The following is a 25,260-nucleotide window of genomic DNA, read 5'->3' on the forward strand; positions in this document are numbered from 1 at the left end:
GATCATTGGAATCTCCTCAATAGACAAATGTTAAAAGTAGTCCCATTAAAATTGTCGAAGAATGTTGCTCTAAACATGGCGTCGGAGAAAACCACAGAGGGGATGATGAAGATTATGTCCGAAATGTATGAGCAGCCTTCCACAAATAATAAGGTACATCTAACGAAAAAAAATCTTCAATTTAAAGATGATAGAAAAAACATCAGTAGCATAACATTTGAATGAGTTTAGCATGATTGTCAATCAATTGACATCCGTTCAAATTAAATTTGATGATGAGGTTCATGCATTAAATCTTTTGGCATCTCTGCCAAATTGTTGGGAACTTATGAGGGTTTCGATCAGACCCTATGCAGGTAATGGGAAAATTGATCTTTAATGATATTTCAGATACCATTCTTGTAGGGGAAGCTGTTATGATCCCGGATCTAACACAATGATTCATAGAGAAAGAAAGAATATCAAACCAAATGGAAGCTTGAAAACCCTAGGTTTGTTAAGGAGAAAGCACACCCCCGAGCTCATTTAGGAGAACTCAAAACCCTCTGTTTAATCTAAATTCAGACTTGTCTCTTTTCCATTCCTTACACCCCTAAATAGGGATCACATCTACAAGGTTCAAGAGAAAATTATAGATTGCCCCTCCACAGCATTTAAAGTAAATAAACTTAATGACTAAGTAGTTGACTTAACTTACTGACTAAGTAACTTAACATGTAAGTAACTTAATAACTAAGAAACTGACTCAGCCAAAGTAATTGACTTAGCCATGACATCTCTGCATGATTCGGCCTGCTATTGAGTTCATAATATTACACCCCTCCTGGAGAAAGAGCTTGTCCTCAAGCTTGAAGATCGGGATGCGTGCCAAAATGTTGCCATATCTCCCCAAGTAGCATTTGTGGCATCCGCGTCAACCCACAGGATGACATAAGTGGTATAAGTGCTGCAATGTAACACCCCGGACATAGATATTGTGGTATTTGAAACCCTCCACTAGTTCCCCCAGTTGGCAGAAAGTTTCCTTTGAAAATTAACAATTTTTTTTTATCCAAGTACTATATTGTGGTAGAAGCACCAATAGTATTCAACATATATTCTCCACCTCGGAGTGCATTTTTGCTCCTTTCCTTTCTTCTTCAGCCTCATTTTCACGTTATTTCCAGCTCTCATATGCATGGTTTTCTGTTTGTAGCTCATGCCTGCAGATCGGGCACGAATTATTCTCATCCAGCCATTGGAAATAAATTCTTGCAAGGCAACTCTGCATCTTGTCATCTATAACCAAGTTCTCCATGCAAAGTGCACATTCTGTCTCTCTCCCTAGCTTCACCCAGATTTCAGGTGTGACTGTGATGACTGGAAGCCTTGCAACCATTTCTTTTGAGGTTGGAGGTGGCTTCTTTGGTCTAGCACCAATTTCCTGTAATGAAGCTTCAATGACAGAATGAATGTCTTGCAAACCACTGATTTCTTGCATAGTTTTTACCAACTCTTCCAACATTGCAGAAGTAGCATCAGGATCAAATTTTTTTTTTCTATTACTCTCCCCATGGGATTGAGAAGACTCAGCAGCACTAACCTGCTCTTGTGTGGTAGCAAGAGTTGTAAGTAAATTCTATGCCACGAGCCATGCAGGTGGCCGGGGCTCAAGTCCAACTGTTAAATGTCCTTCAAATAGAAATATAGAATCTCTGTGCAGAGTATTTGGTGTGGAGTCTGAGGCCCGGGGTCCATTCTCTGCCTCATCTAAATGTTCAAGAGCCCTAGCAATGCATGCTCCCAGGTGCTTCTTTTGTGAAGACTCAGCAACAATGCGTTCTGCATCTTCAAAAAGCCTCAAACCTGCATGCCAGAATCCTGTTGGTGTACATCTAGTCTGCAAGATCGTTGCTGCTCGAAAAATTACAGAATAAATGAATTTACGAAGTTACGGAGAAGCATTTTGAGTTTTCTCTCTCCCTTCATCCCGTTGACAAAAAAGGGAAATAAATCACAACAAAATGAAAGTTTTAGAGTTTATGTAAGGAAAAAATTTAAAACAATAACAAATGTTAGTAAAGAAAATTTATTCACACACCACAAATGAAAAAAAAAATTGTTATCCAAGTTTGGGAAATTCCACTAGTTCAACCCTAATAGCTCAAAATTTTATAAGAAAGAGATTTCTTCTACACATGTTTTAAAAATGGATATGCATGCTTGAAAAATGTTAAAGATGCAAATGACCTATGGATCAAATCTTTTAAAGAGAATAACAAATGCTCATTAAATTCTCAAGTGAACGTGCGGTAGGATATTTACCCGAGTCAAACAAGCCATCGTTTTGGCCATTTACAAAAAGTTGACCTAACAACCATAGATGATTGTAAAGTGGATTATCATGCGTAACGGGCAATATTTTTTTAAGAAATGATTTATGGATTGGGAGTCAACACTCATTTAAAAATCCCCCGCCTCCCCCCATTTCCTTGACGATTGCAAAACCTTGTATATAAAAACTAAAAAGAGTTTTAAATCCCTAAAAATTACAGACACACTTTGGAATTATCTCTCTCTACATATCTGCAATGTGCATTTCCATTGTTTATGTATACTTTTTTCTTAAATCAAAACTTTGAGTTTTCCCTCTCCCTTCTTCCCGTAAAATAAAAAGGTAAATAGATCACAACAAAATAAAAATTTTAGAGTTTATGTATGGAAAAAATTTAAAACAATAACAAATGTTTGCAAAGAAAATTTATTCACACACCACAAATGAACAAAAAGTTTATTATCCAAGTTTGGGAAATTCCACTAGTTCAACCTTAATAGCTTGTAATTTTATAAGAAAGAGATTTCTTCTACACATGTTTTTAAAATGTATATTCATGCTTCAAAAATGTTAAAGATGCAAAGGACCTATGGATCCAAACCATTTAAAGAGAATAACAAACACTCATGAAATTCTCAAGTGAGTGGGGTGGTATATTTACCCGAGTCAAAAAAGCCATTATTTTGCCCTTTTACAAAAACTTGACCTAACACTCATAGATGATTGGAAAGTGATTTATCGTGCATAACGGGCTATATTATTGTAACAAATCACTTATGGATTTCGAGTAAACACTCAGTTAAAAATCCCCCGCCTCTCCCTTTTCCCCGATGAATGCAAAACCTAATTTATAACAACTAAAAAGAGTTTACAATCCCTCAATATTGTAGACACTCTTTGGAATTATCTCTGTCTACATTTGTGTATTGTGCATTTCTATTTAAGATGTATACTTTTTTTCTTAAATCAAAACTTTGAGTTTTTGCTCTGCCTTTTTCCCGTAAACAAAAAAGACAAATAGATCACTCCAAAATGAAAATTTTAGAGTTTATGTATGCAAAAAATTTCAAACAATAACAAATTTAAGTAAAGAAACTTTATTCACATACCACAAATGAACACAAAAGTTTTGTTGTCCAAGATTGGGAAATTCCACTAGTTCAACTCTAATAGATTGGAATTATATAACAAAGATACTTCTTCTACACAAGTTTTAAAAATGGATATGCATCCTTGAAACATGCTCAAGATGCAAATGACCTATGGATCCAAACTTTTTAAAGAATAAAAAACTATCATTAAATTCTAAAGTGAATGTGTGATGGGTTATTGACCAAAGTCAAACAACCCATTATTTTGCCCATTTACAAAAAGATGACCTAACAATCATAGATGATTGTAATATGATTTATCATGCATAACGGGCTATATTTTATTAAGAAATGACTTACTAATTGGGAGTCAACAGTCAGTTAAAAATCCCCTACCTCCCCCTTTTCCCCGACGATTGCAAAACCTAATATATAAAAACTAAAAAGAGTTTAAAATCCCTAAAAACCACAGACACTCTTTGGAATTATCTCTCTCTACATTTGTGTATTGTGCATTTCCATATTAGATGTATACTTTTTTTCTTAAATTAGAACTTTGAGTTTTTGCTCTCCCTTCATCCCATAAACACAAGGCAAATAGATCACAATAAAATAAAAAATTTAGAGTTGAAGTATGGAAAAAATTTAAAACAATAACAAATGTTAGTAAAGAAAATTTAATCACACACCACAAATGAACAAAAAATTTTGTTATCCAAGTTTGGGAAATTCCACTAGTTTAGCTTGGAATTTTATAAGAAAGAGACTACTTCTACACATGTATTAAAAATGGATATGCATGCATGAAAAATGTTAAAAATGCAAATGACCTATGGATTCAAACCTTTTAAAAAGAATAAAAACGTTCCTTAAATTCTCCAGTGAACGTGCAACTAATATTTACCCAAGTCAAACAAGCCATTATTTTGCCCATTTACAAAAAGAAGACATAACAATCATAGATGATTGTAAAGTAATTTATCACGCATAACGGGCTATATTTTTGTAAGAAATGAGTTATGGATTGGGAGTCAACACACTGTTAAAAATCCCCCGCCTCCCCCTTTTCCCCGACGATTGCAAAACCTAGTATATAAAAACTAAAAAGAGTTTACAATCCCTAAAAATTACAGACACTCTTTAGAATTATCTTTCTCTACATTTGTGCAATGTGAATTTCCATTTTAGATGTATCCTTTTTTCTTAAATAAAAAATTTGAATTTTCGCTCTCCCTTCTTTCCGTTAAAAAAATGGCAAATAGAACACAACAAAATTAAAAAATTAGAGTTAATGTGTGAAAATTTTTTTTTAAAAAAAATGTAAGTAAAAAAAAATTTATTCACACATAAAAAATGAACACAAAAGTTTTGTTATCCAAGTTTGGGAAATTCCACTAGTTCAACCTTAATAGCTTGGAATTTTATAAGAACGAGGTTTCTTCTACACATGTTTTAAAAATGGATATGCATGCTTGAAACTTGTAAAAGATGAAAATGACCTATGGATCCAAATATTTTAAAAGAGAATAAAAAAATCACATTAAATTCTCAAGTGAATCTGTGGTGGGATATGTTTTCGAGTCAAACAAGCCATTATTTTGCTATTTACAAAAAGTTGCCCTAACAATCATAAGTGATTCTAAAGTGATTTATCATGCGTAATGGACTATATTTTTTTAAGAAATGACTTATGGATTGGGAGTCAACACTCAGTTTAAAATCCCCCACCTCCCCTTTTCCCCCCGACGATTGCAAAACCTAATATATAAAAACTAAAAAGAGTATACAATCCCTAAAAATTACAGACACTCTTTGGAGTTATCTCTCTCTACATTTGCGCATTGTGCATTTCCATTTTAGATGTATATTTTTTTCTTAAATCAAAACTTTGAGTTTTCGCTCTCTTCATCTCGTAAAAAAAGGGGAAATATTTCACAACAAAATAAAAATTTAAGAGTTTATTTATGGAAAAAACTTAAAAACAATAACAAATGTTAGTAAAGAAAATTTATTCACATACCACAAATGAACAAAAAAGTTTTATTATCCAAGTTTGGGAAATTCCACTAGTTCAACCCTAATAACTTGGAATTTTATATGAAAGAGATTTCTTCTACACATGTTTTAAAAATGGATATGCATGCATGAAAAATGTTAAAGATGTAAATGACTAATGGATCCAAACCATTTAAAGAGAATAACAAACGCTCAATAAATTCTCAAGTGAATGTGCGGTGAGATATTTACTCGAGTCAAACAAACCATTTATTTGCCCATTTACAAAAAGTTGACGTAACAATCATAGATGATTTTAAAGTGATTTATCATGCACAACGGGATATATTTTTGTAAGAAATGACTTATAGATTGGGAGTCAACATTCTGTTAAAAATCCCCCGCCTCCCCCTTTTCCCTGGCGACTGCAAAACCTAATATATAAAAACTAAAAAGAGCTTACAATCCTAAAAATTACAGAAAATCTTTGGAATTATCTCTTTCTACATTTGTGCATTGTGCATTGTGCATTTTATTTTTAGATGTATACTTTTTTCTTAAATCAAAACTTTCAGTTTTCGCTCTCCCTTCTTCCCGTAAACAAAAAAGGCAAATAGGTCACAAACAATTGAAAACTTGAGAGTTTATGTATGAAAAGATTTTTTAAACAATAATAAATGTAAGTAAAGAAAATTTTTTCACACACCAAAAATGAACATAAAAGTTTTTTTATGCAGGTTTGAGAAATTCCACTAGTTCAACCATAGTAGCTTGAAATTTTACAAGGAAGAGATTTCTTCTACACATGTTTTAAAAATGGATATGCATGCTTGAAACATGTTAAAGATGCAAATGACCTACGGATTCAAACCTTTTAAAAGAGAAACACAAATGCTCATTAAATTCTCAAGTGAACGTGCGGTGGGATATTTACCCAAGACACACAAGCCATTATTTTGCCATTTAAAAAAAACTGACCTAACAATCATAGTTGATTTCAAACTTATTTATCATGCGTAACAAGCTATATTTTTGTAAGAAATGACTAATGGATTGGGAATCAATAGTCAGATAAAAATCCCCGGCTTCCCCCAATTTCCCAGACGATTGCAAAACCTAATATATAAAACCTAAAAAGAGTTTACAATCCCTAAATATTATAAACACTCTTGGGAATTATCTCTCTCTACGTTTGTGCATTGTGCATTTTTATTTTATATGTATACTTTTTTCTTAAATCAAAACTTTGAGTTTTCGCTCTCCCTTCATCCCATAAAAAAAAAGGAAAAAAGATCACAACAAAATTAAAATTTTAGTGTTTATGTATGGAAAAAATTTAAAACAATAACAAATGAAAGTAAAAAAAATTTATTCACACACCACAAATGAACACAAAAGTTTTCTTATCCAAGTTTGGAAAATTCGACTAGTTCAACCCTTATAGCTTGGTATTTTATAAGAAAGAGATTTCTGCTAAAAATGTTTTAAAATGGATATGCATGCTTGAAACATGTTAAAGATGGAAATGACCAATGGATCCAAACCTTTTAACCAGAATAACAAACGCTCATCAAATTCTCAAGTGAACGTGCGGTGGGATATTTACCCGAATCAAACAAGCCATTATTTTGCCCATTTACAAAAAAGTTGACCTAACAATCATAAATGATTGTAAAGTGATTTACCATGTGTAATAGACTTTATTTTTGTAATAAATGACTTATGGATTATGACTCAACGCCCAGTTGAAAATCCCCTGCCTCCCCCTTTTCCCTGACGATTGCAAAACCTAATATATAAAAACAAAAAAGAGTTATTTACAATCCCTAAAAATTATAGACACTCTTTGGAATTATCTCTCTCTACATTTGTGCAATGTGAATTTCAATTATAGATGTATAGTTTTTTTCTTAAATCAAAATTTGGAGTTTTCACTCTCCCTTCATTCCGTAGACAAAAAAAGCAAATAAATCACAACAAAATGAAAATTTTAGAGTATTTATGGAAAACATTTAAAACAATAAAAAATTTAACTAAAGAAAATTTATTCACACACCACAAATGAACACAAAAGTTTTGCTAGCAAAGTCTGGGAAATGACACTAGATGAACCCTAATAGCTTTGAATTTTATAACAAAGAGATTTCTTCTACACATGTTTTAAAAATGCATATGCATTCTTGAAACATGTTAAAGATGCAAATGACCTATGGATCCAAACCTTTCGTAGAGAATAACAAACGCTCATTAAATTCTCAAGTGAACATGCGGTCGTATATTTACTCGAGTCAAACAAGCCATTATTTTGCCCATTGACAAAAAGCTGACCTAGCAATCATAGATGATTTTCAAGTGATTTATCATGCGCAACATTTTTGTAAGATATGACTTATGGATTGGGACTTAGCACTCAGTTAAAAATCTCCCGCCTCCCCTTATTCCCCGACAATTGAGAAACCTAATATATAAAAAGCTAAAAGAGTTTACAATCCCTAAAAATTACAGACATTCTTTGGAATTATTTCTCTCTATATTTGTGCATTGTGCATTTCCATTTTAGATGTATAAATTTTTCTTAAATCAAAAGTTTGCGTTTTCGCTCTACCTTCATCCCATAAAAAAAAGGAAAATAGCTCACAACAAAAATAAAATTGTAGAGTTTATGTATAGAAAAATTTTAAAACAATAACTAATGAAAGTAAAGAAAATTTATTAACACACCGCAAATGAACAAAAGTTTTGTAATCCAAGTTTGGGAAATTCCACTAGTGCAACCCTAATCACTTGAAATTTTATAAGAAAGAAATTTCTTCTACACATGTTTTAAAAATGGATATGCATGCTTGAAACATGTAAAAGATGCAAATGACCTATGGATCCAAACCATTTAAATAGAATAACAAACGCTCAATAAATTCTCAAGTGAACGTGCAGTGGGATATTTACCCGAGTTAAAGAAGCCATTATTTTGCCCATTTACAATAAGCTGACCTAACAGTCGTAGATGATTGTAAAGTGATTTATCATGCGTAACATGCTATATTTTTGTAAGAAATGACTTATGGATTGGGAGTTAGCACTCAGTTAAAAATCCCTAGCCTCCCCTTTTTCCCCAACGATTGTAAAACCTAATGTATAAAAACTTAAAAAGTGTTGACAACCCTTAAAAATTACAGACATTATTTAGAATTATCTCTCTCTACATTTGTGCATTGTGCATTTCCATTTTAGACGTATACTTTTTTCTTAAATCAAAACTTTGAGTTTTCACTCTCCCTTCATCCCGTAAAAAAAAAGGAAAATAGATCACAAAAAATAAAAATTTTAGAGTTTATGTATGGAAAAAATTTAAAACAATAACAAATGTAAGTAAAGAAAATTTATTAACACACCACAAATGAACACAAAAGTTTTTTTATCCAAGTTTGGGAAATTCTTCTAGTTCAACTCTAATAGATTGGAATTATATAAGAAAGGGATTTCTTCTACACATGTTTTAAAATTGGATATGTATGCTTGAAAAATGTTAAAGATGCAAATGACTTATGGATGCAAACCTTTTAAAGAGAATAACAAACTCTCATTAAATTCAAAGTGAACGTGTGATGGGATATTTACCCAAGTCAAACAAACCATTAATTTGCCCATTTACAAACGCTGACCTTACAATTATAGATGATTGTAAAGTGATTTATCATGCATAACGGACTTTATTTTTGTAACAAATGACTTATGGATTGGGAGTCAGCACTCAGTTAAAAATCCCCCACCTCCCCCTTTTCCCCAACGATTGCAAACCCTAATAGATAAAAACTAAAAAAAGTTTACAATTCCTAAAAATTACAGTCGCTCTTTAGAATTATCTCTCTCTACATTTGTGCATTATGCATTTCTATTTTAGATGTATATTTTTTCTTAAATTAAAACTTTGAGTTTTCGCTCTCCTTTGATCCCGTAGACAAAAAAGGCAAATAGATCACAACAAAATGAAAATTTTAGAGTTTATGTTTTGAAGAAATTTAAAAAAATAACAAATGTTAGTAAAGAAAATTTATTCACACACCAGGAATGAAAAAAAAAATTTATCCAAGTTTAGGAAATTTCATTAGTTCAACCCTAATAGCTCATAATTTTATAAGAACGAGATTTCTTCTACACATGTTTTAAAAATGGAAATGCATGCTTGAAAAATTTTTAAAATGCAAATGACCTATGATCCAAATATTTTAAATAGAATAACAAACGCTCATTAAATTCACAAGTGAACATAAGGTGGTATATTTACCCGAGTAAAAAAGGCCATTATTTTGCCCTTTTACAAAATGTTGACCTAACACTCATAGATGATTGGAAAGTGATTTATCAAATATAACGGGCAATATTATTATAAGAAATGATATATGGATTGGGAGTCAACACTCAGTTAAAAATCCCCCGCTGACCCTTTTCCCCGGTGTTTGCAAAACCTAATATATAAAAACTAAAAAGAGTTTACAATCCCCAAAAATTACAGACACTCTTGGGAATGATCTTTCTCTACATTTGTGCATTGTGAATTTCCATTTAAGATGTATACTTTTTCCTTAAAACAAAACTTCTAGTTTTGGCTTTGCCTTTTTCCCGTAAACAAAAAAGGCAAATAGATGACTACAAAATGAAAATTTTAGAGTTTATGTATAGAAAAAATTTAAAACAATAACAAATGTAACTGAAGAAAATTTATTCACACACCACAAATGAACACAAAAGTTTTGTTGTCCAAGAATGGGAAATTCCACTATTTCAACTCTAAAAGATTGGAATTATATAAGAAAGAGATTTCTTCTACGTTTTTAAAATGGATATGCATGCTCGAAACATGTTAAAGATGAAAATGACCTACAAATCCAAACCTTTTAAAGAGAATAACAAACGCTCATTAAATTCTAAACTGAATGTGCGATGGGATATTTACACAAGTCAAACAACCCATTATTTTGCCAATTTACAAAAAGCTGACCAAACAAACATAGATGATTGTAAGGAGATTTATCATGCATAATGGGCTATATTTTGTTAAGAAATGACTTAATTATTGGGTGTCAACACTCAGTTAAAAATCCCCCGCCTCCCCTTTTTCCCCAACGATTGTTAAACCTAATATATAAAAAATAAAAAGAGTTAACAATCCCTAAAAACCACAGACACTCTTTGGAATTATCCCTCTCTACATTTGTGCATTGTGAATTTCCATTTTAGAAGTATATTTTTTCTTAAATTAAAACTTCGAATTTTCGCTCTCCCTTCATCCCGTAAACACAAGGCAAATAGATCACAACAAAATGAAAATTTTAGAGTTTAAGTACGGAAAAAATTTAAAACAATAACAAACGTTAGTAAAGAAAATTTATTCACACACCACAAATCAAAAAAAAATTTTTTATCGAAGTTTGGGAAATTCCACTAGTGCAACCCTAATAGCTTGGAATTTTATAAGAAAGAGATTTCTTCTACACATGTTTTAAAAATGGATATGCATGCATGAAAAATGTTAAAAATTCAAATGACCTATGGATTCAAACCTTTTAAAGAGAATAAAAAATGTTTATTAAATTCTCAAGTGAACGTGCGATAGGATATTTACCCGTGTCAAACAAGCCATTATTTTGCCCATTTACAAAAAGCTGACATAACAATCATAGATGATTGTAAAGTGATTTATCATACATAACGGGCTATATTTTTGTAAGAAATAACTTATGGATTGGGAGTCAACACTCAGTTAAAAATCCCCCGCCTCCCCCTTTTCCCCGACGATTACAAAACCTAGTATATAAAAACTAAAAAGTGTTTAAAATCCCTAAAAATTACAGACACTCATTGGAATTATCTCTCTCTACATTTGTGCAATGTGCATTTCCATTTTAGATGTATATTTTTTTCTTAAATAAAAACTATGAATTTTCGCTCTCCCTTCTTCCCGTAAAAAAATGGCAAATAGATCACAAAAAAATTAAAAATTTAAAGTTTATGTGTGGAAAAAATTTAAAGAAATAACAAATGTAAGTAAAGAAAATTTATTCACACACCAAAAATGAACACAAAAGTTTTGTTATCCAAGTCGGGGAAATTCCACTTGTACAACCCTAATAGCTTGGAATTTTATAAGAAACATGTTTCTTCTTCACATGTTTTAAAAGTGGATACGCATGCTTGAAACATGTTAAAGGTGAAAATAACCTATGGATCCAAACCTTTTAAATGAGAATAAAAAACTCACATTAAATTCTCAAGTGAACATGTGGTGGGATATTTTCCCAAGTCAAACAAGCCATTATTTTGTCATTTACAAAAAGCTGACCTAACAATCATAGGTGATTCTAAAGGGATTTATCATGCATAATGGGCTATATTTTTGCAAGAAATGACTTATGGATTGGGAGTCAACACTCAACTTAAAATACCTCGCCTCCGCCTTTTCCCCCAACGATTGCAAAACCGAATATATAAAAACTAAAAACAGTTTACAATCCCTAAAAATTACAGACACTCTTTGGAATAATCTCTCTCTACATTTTTTCATTGTGCATTTCCATTTTAGATTTATATTTTTTCTTCAAATCAAAACTTTGAGTTTTCACTCTCCCTTCATCCCGTAAAAAAAGGCAAATATATCACAACAAAATAAAAATTTAAGAATTTATTTATGGAAAAAATTTAAACGAATAACAAATGTTAGTAAAGAAAATTTATTCACATACAACAAATAAACAAAAAAGTTTTATTATCCAATTTTTGGAAATTTCACTAGTTCAACCATAATAGCTTGGAATTTTATATGAAAGAGATTTCTTCTACACATGTTTTAAAAATGGATATGCATGCTTGAAAAATGTTAAAGATGTAAATGACTTATGGATCCAAACCATTTAAAGAGAATAACAAACACTCATTAAATTCTCAAGTGAACGTGCGGTGGGATATTTACCCGAGTCAAACAAGCCATTTTTTTGCCCATTTACAAAAAGTTGACCTAACAATCATAGATGATTGTAAAGTGATTTATCATGCATAACGGGCTATATGTTTGTAAGAAATGACTTATGGATTGGGAGTCAACACTCAGTTAAAAATCCTCCGCCACCCCCTTTTCCCTGACGAATGCAAAACATAATATGTAAAAACTAAAAAAAGTTTACAATCCCTTAAAATTACAAACACTCTTTGGAATTACCTCTCTCTACATTTCTGCATTGTGCATTTCCATTTTAGATTTATACTTTTTTCTTAAATCAGAACTTTGAGTTTTCGCTCTCCCTTCATCCCATAAAAAAAAGGAAAATAGATCACAACAAAATGAAAATTTTAGAATTTATGTATGGAAAAAATTTATAACGATAACAAATGTAAGTTAAAAAAATTTATTCACACACCACAAATGATTACAAAAGTTTTGTTATCCATGTTTTGGAAATTCTACTAGTTCAACCCTAATAACTTGGAATTTTATATGAAAGAGATTTCTTCTACACATGTTTTAAAAATGGATATGCATGCTTGAAACATGTCAAATAAGCAAATGACCTATGGATCCTAACGTTTTAATGAGAATAATAAAATCTCATTAAATTCTCAAGTGAACGTGCGGTGGGATATTTATCCGAGTCAAACAAGCCATTATTTTGCTTATTTACTAAAACTTGACCAAACAATCGTAGACGATTGTAAAGTGATTTATCATGCGTAACGGGCTATATTTTTGTAAGAAATGACTTATGGATTGGGAATCAACACTCTGTTAAAAATCACCCGCCTCCCCCTTTTCCCCGACGATTGCAAAACCTAATATATAAAAACTAAAAAGAGTTTACAATCCCAAAAAATTACAGACACTCTTTGGAATTATCTCTCTTTATGTTTGTGCATTGTGCATTTCCATTGTAGATGTATACTTTTTTCTTAAATAAAAATTTTAAGTTTTAGCTCTCCTTTCATCCAGTAAAAAAAAAATGGAAAATAGATCACTACAAAATGAAAATATAGATTTTTTGTATGGAAAAAATTTAAAACTATAACATATGTAAGTGAAGAAAATTTATTCACACATTATAAATGATTTCAAAAGTTTTGTTATCCAAGTTTGGGAAATTCCACTAGTTCAACCCTAACAACTTGGAATTTTATAAGAAAGAGATTTCTTATACGCATGTATTAAAAATGGATATGATTGCTTGAAACATGTTAAAGATGCAAATGACCTACGGATCCAAACCTTTTAAAGAGAATAACAAACGCTCATTAAATTCTCAAGTGAACGTGGTGTGGGATATTTACCCGAGTCAAATAAGCCCTTATTTTTTCCATTTACAAAAGATGACCTAAAATTCATAGATGATTGTAAAGTGATTTAACATGCGTAACGGGCTATATTTTGTAAGAAATGAGTTATGGATTGGAGTAAACACTCAGTTAAAAATCGCTCGCCTCCCCCTTTACCTCAACGATTGCAAAACCTAATTTATAAAAACTAAAAAGAGTTTACAATCCCTAAAAATTACATATACTATTTGAAATTATCACTCTCTACATTTTTTCATTGTGCATTTCCATTTTAGATGTAAACTTTTTTCTTAAACCAAAACTTTGAGTTTTCGCTCTCCCTTCATCCCATAAACAAAAAACATAACCACATCACAACAAAATGAAAATTTTAGAGTTTATGTATGGAAAAAATAAAAAAATATAACAAATATAAGTAAAGAAAATTTATTCACACACCACAAATGCACATAAAGGTTTTGTTATCCAAGTGTTGGAAATTCCACTAGTTCAACGCTAATAGCTTAGAATTTTATAAGAAAGAGATTTCTTCTACACATGTTTTAGAAATGGATATGCATACTTGAAATATGTTAAAGATGAAATGGACCTATGGATCCAAACCTCCTAAAGAAAATAACAAAAGCTCATTAAATTCTCAAGTGAACGCGCGATGGGATATTTACCTGAGTCAATCAAGCCATTAATTTGTCCATTTACAAAAAGTTGACCTAACAATCATAGATGATTGTAAAGTGATTTATCATGCATAACGGGCTATATTATTATAAGAAATGAGTAATGGATATGGTGTCAACACTCAGTTAAAAATTTCCCGCCTCCCCCGTTTCCCCGATGATTGCAAAACCTAATATATAAAAACTAAAAAGAGTTTTACTATCTGTAAAAATTACAGACAATCTTTTGAATTATCTCTCTCAAGATTTGTCTATTGTGAATTTCTATTTTAGATGTGTACTTTTTTATTAAATCAAAACTTTGAGCTTTCCATCTCCCTTCATCCCGTAAACAAAAAAGTCAAATAGATCGTAACAAAATGAAAATTTTAGAGTTTATTTGTCGAAAAAATTTAAAACAATAACAAATGTAAGTAAAGAAAATTTATTCACACACGGCAAATGAACACAAAATTTTTGTTATCCAAGTTTGGGAAATTCCACTAGTTCAACCCAAATAGCTTGGAATTTTATCGGAAAAGGATTTCTTCTACACATGTTTTAAAAATGGATATGAATGCTTGAAACATGCTCAAGATGCAAATGACCTATGGATCCAAACCTTTTAAAGAGAATAACAAATGCTCATTAAATTATCAAGTGAACATGGCGTGGGATATTTACCCGAGTCACACAAGCCATTATTTTGCCCATTAACAAAAAGCTAACCTAACAATCATAGATGATTGTAAATTTATTTATCATGCATAACGTGCTATATTATTGCAAGAAATGACTTATGGAATGGGAGTCACACTCAGTTAAAAATCCCCCGCCTCCTCTTTTTCTCTGACGTTTGCAAAACCTAATATATAAAAAGTAAAAAGAGTTTACAATCCCTAAAAATTACAGACACTCTTTGGAATTATCTTTCTCTACCTTGTTTCACTCAGCATTTCCTTTTTAGATGTTTACTTTTTTCTTAAATCAAACTTTGTGTTTTCACTCACCCTTCATCCCGTAAAAAAATAAGGCAAACAGATCACAACAAAATGAAAATTTTAGAGTTTACGTATGGAAAAAATTTAAAACAATAAAAATTGTAAGTATATAAAATTTATTCACACACCACAAATGCACACAAAGTTTTGTTATCCAAGTTTTGGAAATTCCACTAGTTCAACCCTAATAGCTTGGAATTTTCTAAGAAAGAGATTTCTTCTACACATGTTTTAAAAATGGATATGCATGCTTGAAACATGTTAAATATGAAAATGACCTATGGATCCAAACCTTTTAAAGAGAATAACAAACGCTCATTAAATTCTCAAGTGAACATGCGGTGGGATATTTACTCGAGTCAAACAAGCATTATTTTACCCATTTACAAAAAGCTGACCAAACAATCATAGATAATTGTAAAGTAATTTATCATGCGTAACGGGCTATATTTTTGTAAGAAATGAGTTATGGATAGGATGTCAACACTCTGTTAAAAATCCCCCGCATCCTCCTTTTCCCCGACGATTGTAAAACCTAATATATAAAAACTGAAAAAGAGTTTACAATCCCTAAAAATTATAGACACTCTTTGGAATTATCTCTCTCTACATTTGTGCATTGTGCATTGTGCATTTCCATTTTAGATGTATACTTTTTTCATAAATCAAACTTTGTGTTTTTCGCTCTCCCTTCATCCCGTAAACAAAAATGGCAAACAGATCACAACAAAAAGAAAATTTTAGAGTTATCGTATTGAAAAAATTAAAACAATAACAAATGTAAGTAAATAAAATTTATTCACACACCACAAGGGAACACAAAAGTTTTGTTCCCCAAGTTTGGGAAATTCCACTAGTTCAACCCTAAGAGATTGGAATTTTATAAGAAAGAGATTTCTTCTACACATGTTTTAAAAATTGATGTATATGCTTGAAACTTTTTAAAGATGTAAATGACCTATGGATCCAAACCTTTTAAAGAGAATAATAAACACTCATTAAATTCTAAAGTGAACATGCGGTTGGATATTTACCCAAGTCAAACAAGCCATTATTTTGTTTATTTACAAAAAGCTGACCTAACAATCGTAGATGATTGTAAAGTGATTTATCATGCGTAACGGGGTATATTTTTGTAGGAAATTACTTATGGATTGGGAGTCAACACTCAGTTAAAAATCCCCCGCTACCCCCTTTTTCCCGACGATTGTAAAACCTAATATATAAAAACTAAAAAGAGTTTAAAATCCCTAAAAAATATAGACACTCTTTGGAATTATCTCATTCAACATTTGAGCATTGTGCATTTCCATTTAGAATGTATACTTTTTTCTTAAATCAAAAGTTTGAGATTTCGCTCTCCCTTCATCTAGTAAAAAAAAAAGGAAAATAGTTCACAACAAAATGAAAATCTTAGAGTTTATGTACGGAAAAAATTTAAAAGAATAAAAAATTTAAGTAAAAAAAATTTATTCACACACCACAAATGATTACAAAATTTTTGTTATCCAAGTTTAGGAAATTCCACTAGTTGAACCCTAATAACTTGAAATTTTATAAGAAAGAGATTTCTTCTACGCATTTTTTTAAAATTGATATGAATGCTTGAAACATGTTAAAGATGCAAATGACCTACGGATCCAAACCTTTTAAAGAGAATAACAAATGCTCGTTAAATTCTCTAGTGAACGTGCTGTGGGATATTTACCCGAGTCAAAGAAGCCCTTATTTTTCCCATTTATAAATGATGACCTAAAATTCATAGAAGATTGTAAATTGATTTATCATGTGTAACGGGCTATATTTTTGTAAGAAATGAGTGATGGATTGGAGTAAACACTCAGTTAAAAATCCCCCGCCTCCCCCTTTTCCTCGTCGATATCAAAACCTAATTTATAAAAACTAAAAAGAGTTTACAATCCCTAAAAATTACAGATACTCTTTGGAATTATCCCTCTCTAAACTTTTCCATTTTAGATGTATACTTTTTTCTTAAATAAAAACTTAGAGTTTTTGCTCTCCCTTCATCCCATAAACAAAAAACGTAAACAGATCACAACAAAATAAAAAAGTTAGAGATTACGTACGGAAAAAATTTAAAACAAACAGATCACAACAAAATGAAAATTTTAGAGTTGACGTACGGAAAAAATATAAAAAAATACCAAACATAAGTAAATAAAATTTATTCACACACCACAAATGGACAAAATGGTTTTGTTATCATAGTTTTTGAAATTCCACCAGTTCAACCCTAATAGCTTGGAATTTTATAAGAAAGAGATTTCTTTTACACTTTTTTTAAAAATGGATATGCATGCTTGAAATATGTTAAAGTTTCAAATGACCTATGGTCCCAAACCTCTTAAAGAGAGTAACAAATGCTCATTAAATTCTCAAGTGAATGTGCAATGAGATATTTACCCGAGTCAAACAAGCCATTTTTTTGTCCATTTACAAAAAGTTGATCTAACAATCATAGATGATTTTAAAGTGATTTATCATGCATAACGGACTATATTTTTTTAAGAAATGAGTTATGGATAAGGTTTCAACACTCAGTTAAAAATCCCCCGGCTACCCTTGTACCCCGACAATTGCAAAGGCTAATATTTAAAAAATAAAAAGAGTTTTTCTATCCCTAAAAATTACATACACTCTTTTGAATTATCTCTCTCAATATTTGTGTATTGTGCATTTCCATTTTAGATGTATACTTTTTTCTTAAATCAAAACTTTGAGTTTTCTTTCTCCCTTCATCTCGTAAACAAAAAACTCAAATAGATCATAACAAAATGAAAATTTTAGAGTTTAATTGTGGAAAAATTTTAAAACAATAACAAATGTAAGTAAAAAAAATTTATTCACACACCTCAAATGAACACAAAATTTTGTTATCCAAGTTTGGGAAATTCCACTAGTTCAACCCTAATAGCTTGGAATTTTACAAGAAAAACATTTCTTCTAAACATGTTTTAAAAATGGATATTAATGCTTGAAAGACATTAAAGATGCAAATTACCTATGGATCCAAACCTTTTAACGAGAATAACAAATGTTCATTAAATTATCAAGTGAACGTGGCGTGGGATATTTACCCGAGTCAAACAAGCCATTATTTTGCCTATTTACAAAAAGCTGACCTAACAATCATAAATTATTGTAAATTGATTTATCAAGCGTAACGGGCTATATTATTATAATAATTGACTTATGGATTGGAAGTCAACACTCAGTTAAAAATCCCCCGCATCCTCTTTTTCTCCGACATTTGCAAAACCTAATATATAAGAACTAAAAAGACTTTACTATCCCTAAAAATTACAGACACTCTTTGGAATTATCTCTCTCTACATTTTTTCACTCTGCATTCCCATTTAGCCGTATACTTTTTTCTTAAATCAAACGTTGTGTTTTTGCTCTCCCTTCATCCTGTAAAAAAAAAAAAAAGGCAAACAGATCACAACTAAATGAAAATTTTAGAGTTTACGTATGGAAAAAATTTAAAATAATAAAAAATGTAAGTAAATAAATTTTTTCACACACACCACAAATGAACACAAAATTTTTGTTCCCCAAGTTTGGGAAATTCCTCTAGTTCAACCCTAATAGCTTGGAATTTAATAAGAAAGAGATTTCTTCTACACATGTGTTAAAAATTGATATGCATGCTTGAAACTTGTTAAAAATTCAAATGACCTATGGATCCAAACCATTTAAATTGAATAATAAATACTCATTAAATTCTCAAGTGAACGCGCGGTGGGATATTTACCCGAGTCAAACAAGCCATTATTTTAACTATTTACAAAAAGCAGACCTAACAATCGTAGATGATTGTAAAGTGATTATCATTCGTAAGGGTCTATATTTTTTTAAGAAATGATTTATGGATTGGGAGTCAACACACAGTTAAAATTCCCCCCCTCCCCCTTTTCCCCGACGATTGTAAAACCTGATATATAAAAACTAAAAAGAGTTTACAATCCCTAAAAATTATAGACCCTCTTTTGAATTATCTCTCTCTACATTTGTGCATTGTGAATTTCCATTTTAGATGTATACTTTTTTCTTAAATAAATATTTTTAGTTTTAGCTCTCCTTTCATCCCATACACAAAAAAGGCAAAAAAATACAACAAAATGAAAATTTTAGAGTTTATGTATGGAAAGAAATTTAAAACAATAACAAATGTAAGTAAAGAAAAATTAATCTCACACCACAAATGAACACAAAAGTTTTGTTATCCAAGTTTGGGAAATTCCACTAGTTTAACCCTAATCGCTGTAAATTTTATAAGAAAAAGATTTTTTCTACACATGTTTTAAAAATGGATATGCATGGTTGAAAATTTTTAATAATGCAAATGACCTATGGATCCAAACCTTTTAAAGAGAATAACAAAAACTCATTAAATTCTCACGTGAACGTGCTTTGGGATATTTACCCGAGTCAAAGAAGTCGTTATTTTGCCCATTTACAAAATGCTGACCTAACAATCATAGATGATTGTAAACTGATTTATCATGCATAACAGGATATATTTTTGTAAGAAATGACTTATGGTTTGCGAGTCAACACTCAATTACAAATCCCCCGCCTCCCCCTTTTCCCCAACAATTGCAAAACCTAATATATAAAAACTAAAAAGAGTTTTTTACAATCCCTTAAAATTATAGACACACTTTGGAATTATTTCCCTCTACATTTTGGCATTGTGCATTTTGAATTTTAGATGTATACATTTTTCTTAAATCAAAACATTGAGTTTTCGCTCTCCCTTCATCCCCTCAACAAAAAAGGCAAATACATCACAACAAAATGAAAATATTAGAGTTTATGTATGGAAAAAATTTAAAACAATAAAAAATGTAAGTAAAGAAAATTTACTCACACATCACAAATGAACACAAAAGTTTTTTTTATCAAAGTTTGGGAAATTCCACTAGTTGAACCATAATGGTTTGGAATTTTATAAGAAAGAGTATATTCTACACATGTTTTAAAAATGGATATGAATGCATGAAACATGTCAAAGATGAAAATGACCTATGGATCCAAACCTTTTAAAGAGAATAACAAACGCTCATTAAATTCTCAAGTGAACGTGCGGTGGGATATTTACCCGAGTCAAATAAGCCTTTATTTTGCCCATTTACAAAAAGATTACCTAACAATCATAGATGATTGTAAAGTGATTTATCATGCGTAACCGGCTATATTTTTGTAAGAAATGATTTATGGATTGGAGTACACACTCAGTTAAAAATCCCCCGCCTACACCTTTTCCTCGACGAATACAAAACCTAATTTATAAAAACTAAAAAGAGTTTACAATCCCTAAAAATTACAGACACTCTTTGGAATTATCTCTTTCTCTACATATTTTCATTGTGCATTTCCATTTTAGATGTTTACTTTTTTCTTTAATCAAAACTTTGAGTTTTCCCTCTCCCTTCCTCTCGTAAACAAAAAAGGTAAACAGATCACAACAAAATGAAAATTTTAGAGTTTACTTATGGAAAAAAATTTAAAACAATAACAAATGTAAGTGAAGAAAATTTATTCACACACCACAAATGCACACAAAGGTTTTGTTATCCAAATGTTGGAAATTCCACTACTTCAACCCTAATTGCTTGGAATTTTATAAGAAGGAGATTTCTACTACACTTGTTTTAGGGTAAGAAATGAGTCATGGAAAGGGTGTCAACACTCAGTTAAAAATCCCCTGCTTACCCTTTTTCCCCGACTTTGCAAAACATAATATATAAAAACTAAAAAGAATTTACAATCCCTAAAAATTACACACACTCTTTGGAATTATCTCTCTCGACAATTGTGCATTGTGCATTTCCATTTTACATGTATACTTTTTTCTGAAATAAAAACTTTGAGTTTTTGCTCACCCTTCATCCTGTAAAAAAAAGGGAAATAGATCGCAACAAAATAAAAATTTAAGAGTTTATGTATGGAAGAAATTTAAAACAATAACAAATGTAAGAAAAGATATTTTATTCACACGCCACAAATGAACACAAAAGTTTCTTTATCCAAGTTTGGGAAATTCCACTAGTTCAACCCTATTAGATTGGAATTTTATAAGAAAGAGATTTTTCTACACATGTTTTGAAAATGGATATGCATGCTTGAAACATATTAAAGGTGCAAATGACCTACGGATCCAAACCTTTTAAAGAGAATAACAAACGCTCATTAAATTCTCAAGTGAACGTGCGATGGGATATTTACCCGAGTGAAACTACCCATTATTTTTCTCAATTACAAAAAGCTGACCTAATAATCATAGATGATTGTAAAGTGATTTATCATACGTAACAGGCTATATTTTTGTAAGAAATGACCTATGGATTGGGAGTCAACACTCATATAAAAATCCCCCGCCTCCCTCTTTTCCCTGAAGATTGCAAAACCTAATACATAAAAACTAAAAAGAGTTTACAATCACTAAAAATTACATACACTCTGTGGAATTATCTCTCTCTACATTTTTCATTGGGCATTTCCATTTTAGATGTATTTTTTTTCTTAAATCGAAACTTTGAGTTTTCGCTCTCCCTTCATCCAGAAAACAAAAAAGGCAAACAGATCTCAACAAAATGAAAATTTTAGAGTTTACGTATGGAAATTTTTTTTAAAAATAACAAATGTAAGTAAAATATGCCACCTCTCCCTTTACTCGACGATTGCTGAACCTGATATATAGAAACTAAAAAGAGTTTACAATCCCTAAAAATTACAAGCATTTTTTGGAATTATCTCTCTTTACATTTGTACATTGTGCATTTCCATTTTAGATGTATACTTTTTTCTTAAATCAAAACTTGAGTTTTCACTTTCTCTTCATCTCGCAAACAAAAAAAAGAGATAAAAGGCAAATAGATCACAACAAAATGAAAATTTTAGAATTTATGTATGGAAAGAATTTAAAGCAATCAACAAATATAAGTAAAGAATATTCATTTACATATCACAAATGAACACAAAAGTTTTGTTATCCAAGTTTGGGAAATTCTACTAGTTCAACCCTAATAGCTCGGAATTTTATAAGAAAGAGATTTTTCAACACATGTTTTAAAGAATGAATATGCGTGCTTGAAACATGTTAAAGATTTAAATGACCAATGGATCCAAACCTTTTAAAGAGAATAACATTAAATTCTCAAGTGAACGTGCGGTAGGATATTTACCCAAGTCAAACAAACCATTATTTTGCCCATTTACAAAAAGCTGACCTAACGATCATAGATGATTGTAAAGTGATTTACCATGCGTAACGGACTATATTTTTGTAAGGAGTGACTTAAGGAATATGAGTGAACACTCAGTTAAACATCCCCCGCCTCCCCTTTTCCCGATGATTGCAAACCTGATATATAAAAACTAAAAGGAGTTTACAATCCCTAAAAATTATAGACACTTTTTAGAATTATCTCTCTCTACATTTGTACATTGTGCATTTCCATTTTAGATGTATACTTTTTTCTTAAAACAAAACTTGAGTTTTCACTTTCCCTTTACCTCGTAAACAAAAAAAGAGACAAAAAGCACATAGATCACAACAAAAGGAAGAAAGATACATTTGTGCATTGTGCATTTCCATTTTAGATGTATATTTTTTTCTTCAATCAAAATTTTGAGTTTTCGCTCTCCCTTCATCCTGTAAACAAAAAATGCAAATAGATCATAAAAAAAATGAAAATTTAGTAGTTTATGTATGGACAAACATTAAAATGATAAAAAAATGTATGTAAAGAAAATTTATTCACACAACACAAATGAACAAAAAAGTTTTGTTATCTAAGTTTGGGAAATTCGACTAGTTCAACCCTAATTGCTTGGAATTTTAGAAGAAAGAGATTTCTTCTACACATGTTTTAAAAATGGATATGCATGCTTGAAACATGTTAAAGACGCAAATGACCGATGGATACAAACCTTTTAAAGAGAATAACAAATGCTCATTAAATTCTCAAGTGAACGTGCGGTGGGATATTTACCTGAGTCAAACAAACCATTATTTTTTCCATTTACAAAAAGCATACCTGACAATCATATATGATTTTAAAGTGATTAATCATGCGTAAAGGCTAATTTTTTTAAGAAATTACTTTTGGATTGGGAGTCAACACTCAGTTAAAAATCCCTTGCCTCCCCCTTTTCCCCGATGATTGCAAAACCTAACATATATAAACTAAAAAGAGTTTACAATCCCTAAAAATTACAGACACTCTTTGGAATTATCTCTCTCTAAACTTTTTAATGTGCATTTCCATTTTAGATGTATACTTTTTTCTTAAATCAAAACTTTGAGTTTTCGCTTTCCCTTCTTCCCGTAAACAAAAAAGGCAAATAGATCACAACAAAATGAAAAGTTTAGAGTTTATATATGGAAAAAATTTATAACAACATCAAATGTAAGTAAAGAAAATTTATTCACACGCCAAAAATGAACAAAAATGTTTTGTTATCCAAGTGTGAGAAATTCCACTAGTTCAACCCTAATAGCTTGGAATTTTATAAGAAAGAGATTTCTTCGACACATGTTTTAAAAATGGATATGCATGTTTGAAAAATGTTAAAGATTCAAATGACCTATGGATACAAACCATTTAAAGAGAATAACAAATACTCATTAAATTCTCATGTGAACGTACAGTTGGGATAGTTACCCGAGTCAAACAAGCCATTATTTTGCCCAATTACAAAAACTGACCTAACTATCATAGACGATTCTAAAGTGATTTAGCATGTGCAATGGGCTATATTTTTGTAAGAAATGACTTATGGAATGGGAGTCAACACTCAGTTAAAAATCCCCCGCCTCCCCCTTGTCCCCGACGATTGCAACACCTAATATATAAAAACTTAAAAGATTTTACAATCCCTAAAAATTACAGATTCTCTTTGGAATTATCTCTCTCTACATTTTTGCATTGTGCATTTCCATTTTTTATGTATACTTATTTCTTAAAAAAAAACTTTGAGTTTTCGATCTTCCTTCGTCTTGTATACAAAAAAGGAAAATAGATCACAACAAAATGAAAATTTTAGAGTTTATGTATGGAAAAAATTTAAAACAATAACAAATGTTAGTAAATAAAATTTATTCACACAGCACAAATGAACACAAAAGTTTTGTTATTCAAAATTTGGAAATTCTACTAGTTAACCCCTAATAGCTTTGAATTTTATAACAAAGTGATTTCTTCTAAAAATGTTTTAAAAATGGATATGCATGCTTGAAACATGATAAAGATGCAAATGACCAATAGATCTAAACCTTTTAAAGAGAATAACAAACGCTCATTAAATTCTCAAGTGAACGTGCGATGGGATATTTACCCGAGTAAAACTACCCATTATTTTTTTCAATTACAAAAAGCTGACCAAACAATCATAGATGATTGAAAAGTGATTTATCATGTGTAACAAGCTATATTTTTGTAAGAAATGACTTATGGCTTGGGAGTCAACACTAAATTAAAAATACCCGCCTCCGCCTTTTCCCCGACGATTGCAAAACCTAATATATAAGAAATAAAAATAGTGTTTTACAATCCCTAAAAATTATAGACACTCTTTGGAACTATCTCTCTCCACATTTGTGCATTGTGCATTTCAATTTTACATGTATACTTTTTTTTTTAAATCAACACTATGAGTTTTCGCTCTCCCTTCATCCTGTAAACAAAAAAGCCAAATAGATCACAACAAAATTAATCTTTTAGAGGTTATGTATGGAAAAAATTTAAGAAAATAACAAATGTAACTAAAGAAAATTTATTCACACGCCACAAAAGAACACAAAAGAGTTGTTATCAAAGTATGGGAAATTCCACTAGTTGAACTCTAATAGCTTG

The 25,260-nt window shown here is 30.7% G+C and overlaps 1 protein-coding gene across 1 annotated transcript in view; it reads right to left on the bottom strand.

Moving 5' to 3' along the window:
* Nucleotides 1–1,156: 1,156 nt before the first annotated feature.
* LOC137938397 (E3 ubiquitin-protein ligase AIP2-like) overlaps nt 1,157–25,260 on the bottom strand; it is a 41,673-nt gene continuing 17,569 nt past the window's right edge. The window contains exons 2-3 of the mRNA XM_068783365.1: nt 1,625–1,874; nt 1,157–1,582 (exon numbers count right to left, since the gene is read on the bottom strand). Coding sequence (XP_068639466.1) covers nt 1,157–1,582; nt 1,625–1,874 — 676 coding nt within the window. The remainder of the gene's footprint in view (nt 1,583–1,624; nt 1,875–25,260) is intronic.

The sequence above is a fragment of the Aristolochia californica genome, unplaced genomic scaffold, assembly GCF_029961685.1.
Source record: "Aristolochia californica isolate CCGP_79_NKW_82.1479 unplaced genomic scaffold, dmAriCali1.0.hap1 SCAF_8, whole genome shotgun sequence".
Taxonomy (NCBI): Eukaryota; Viridiplantae; Streptophyta; class Magnoliopsida; order Piperales; family Aristolochiaceae; genus Aristolochia; species Aristolochia californica.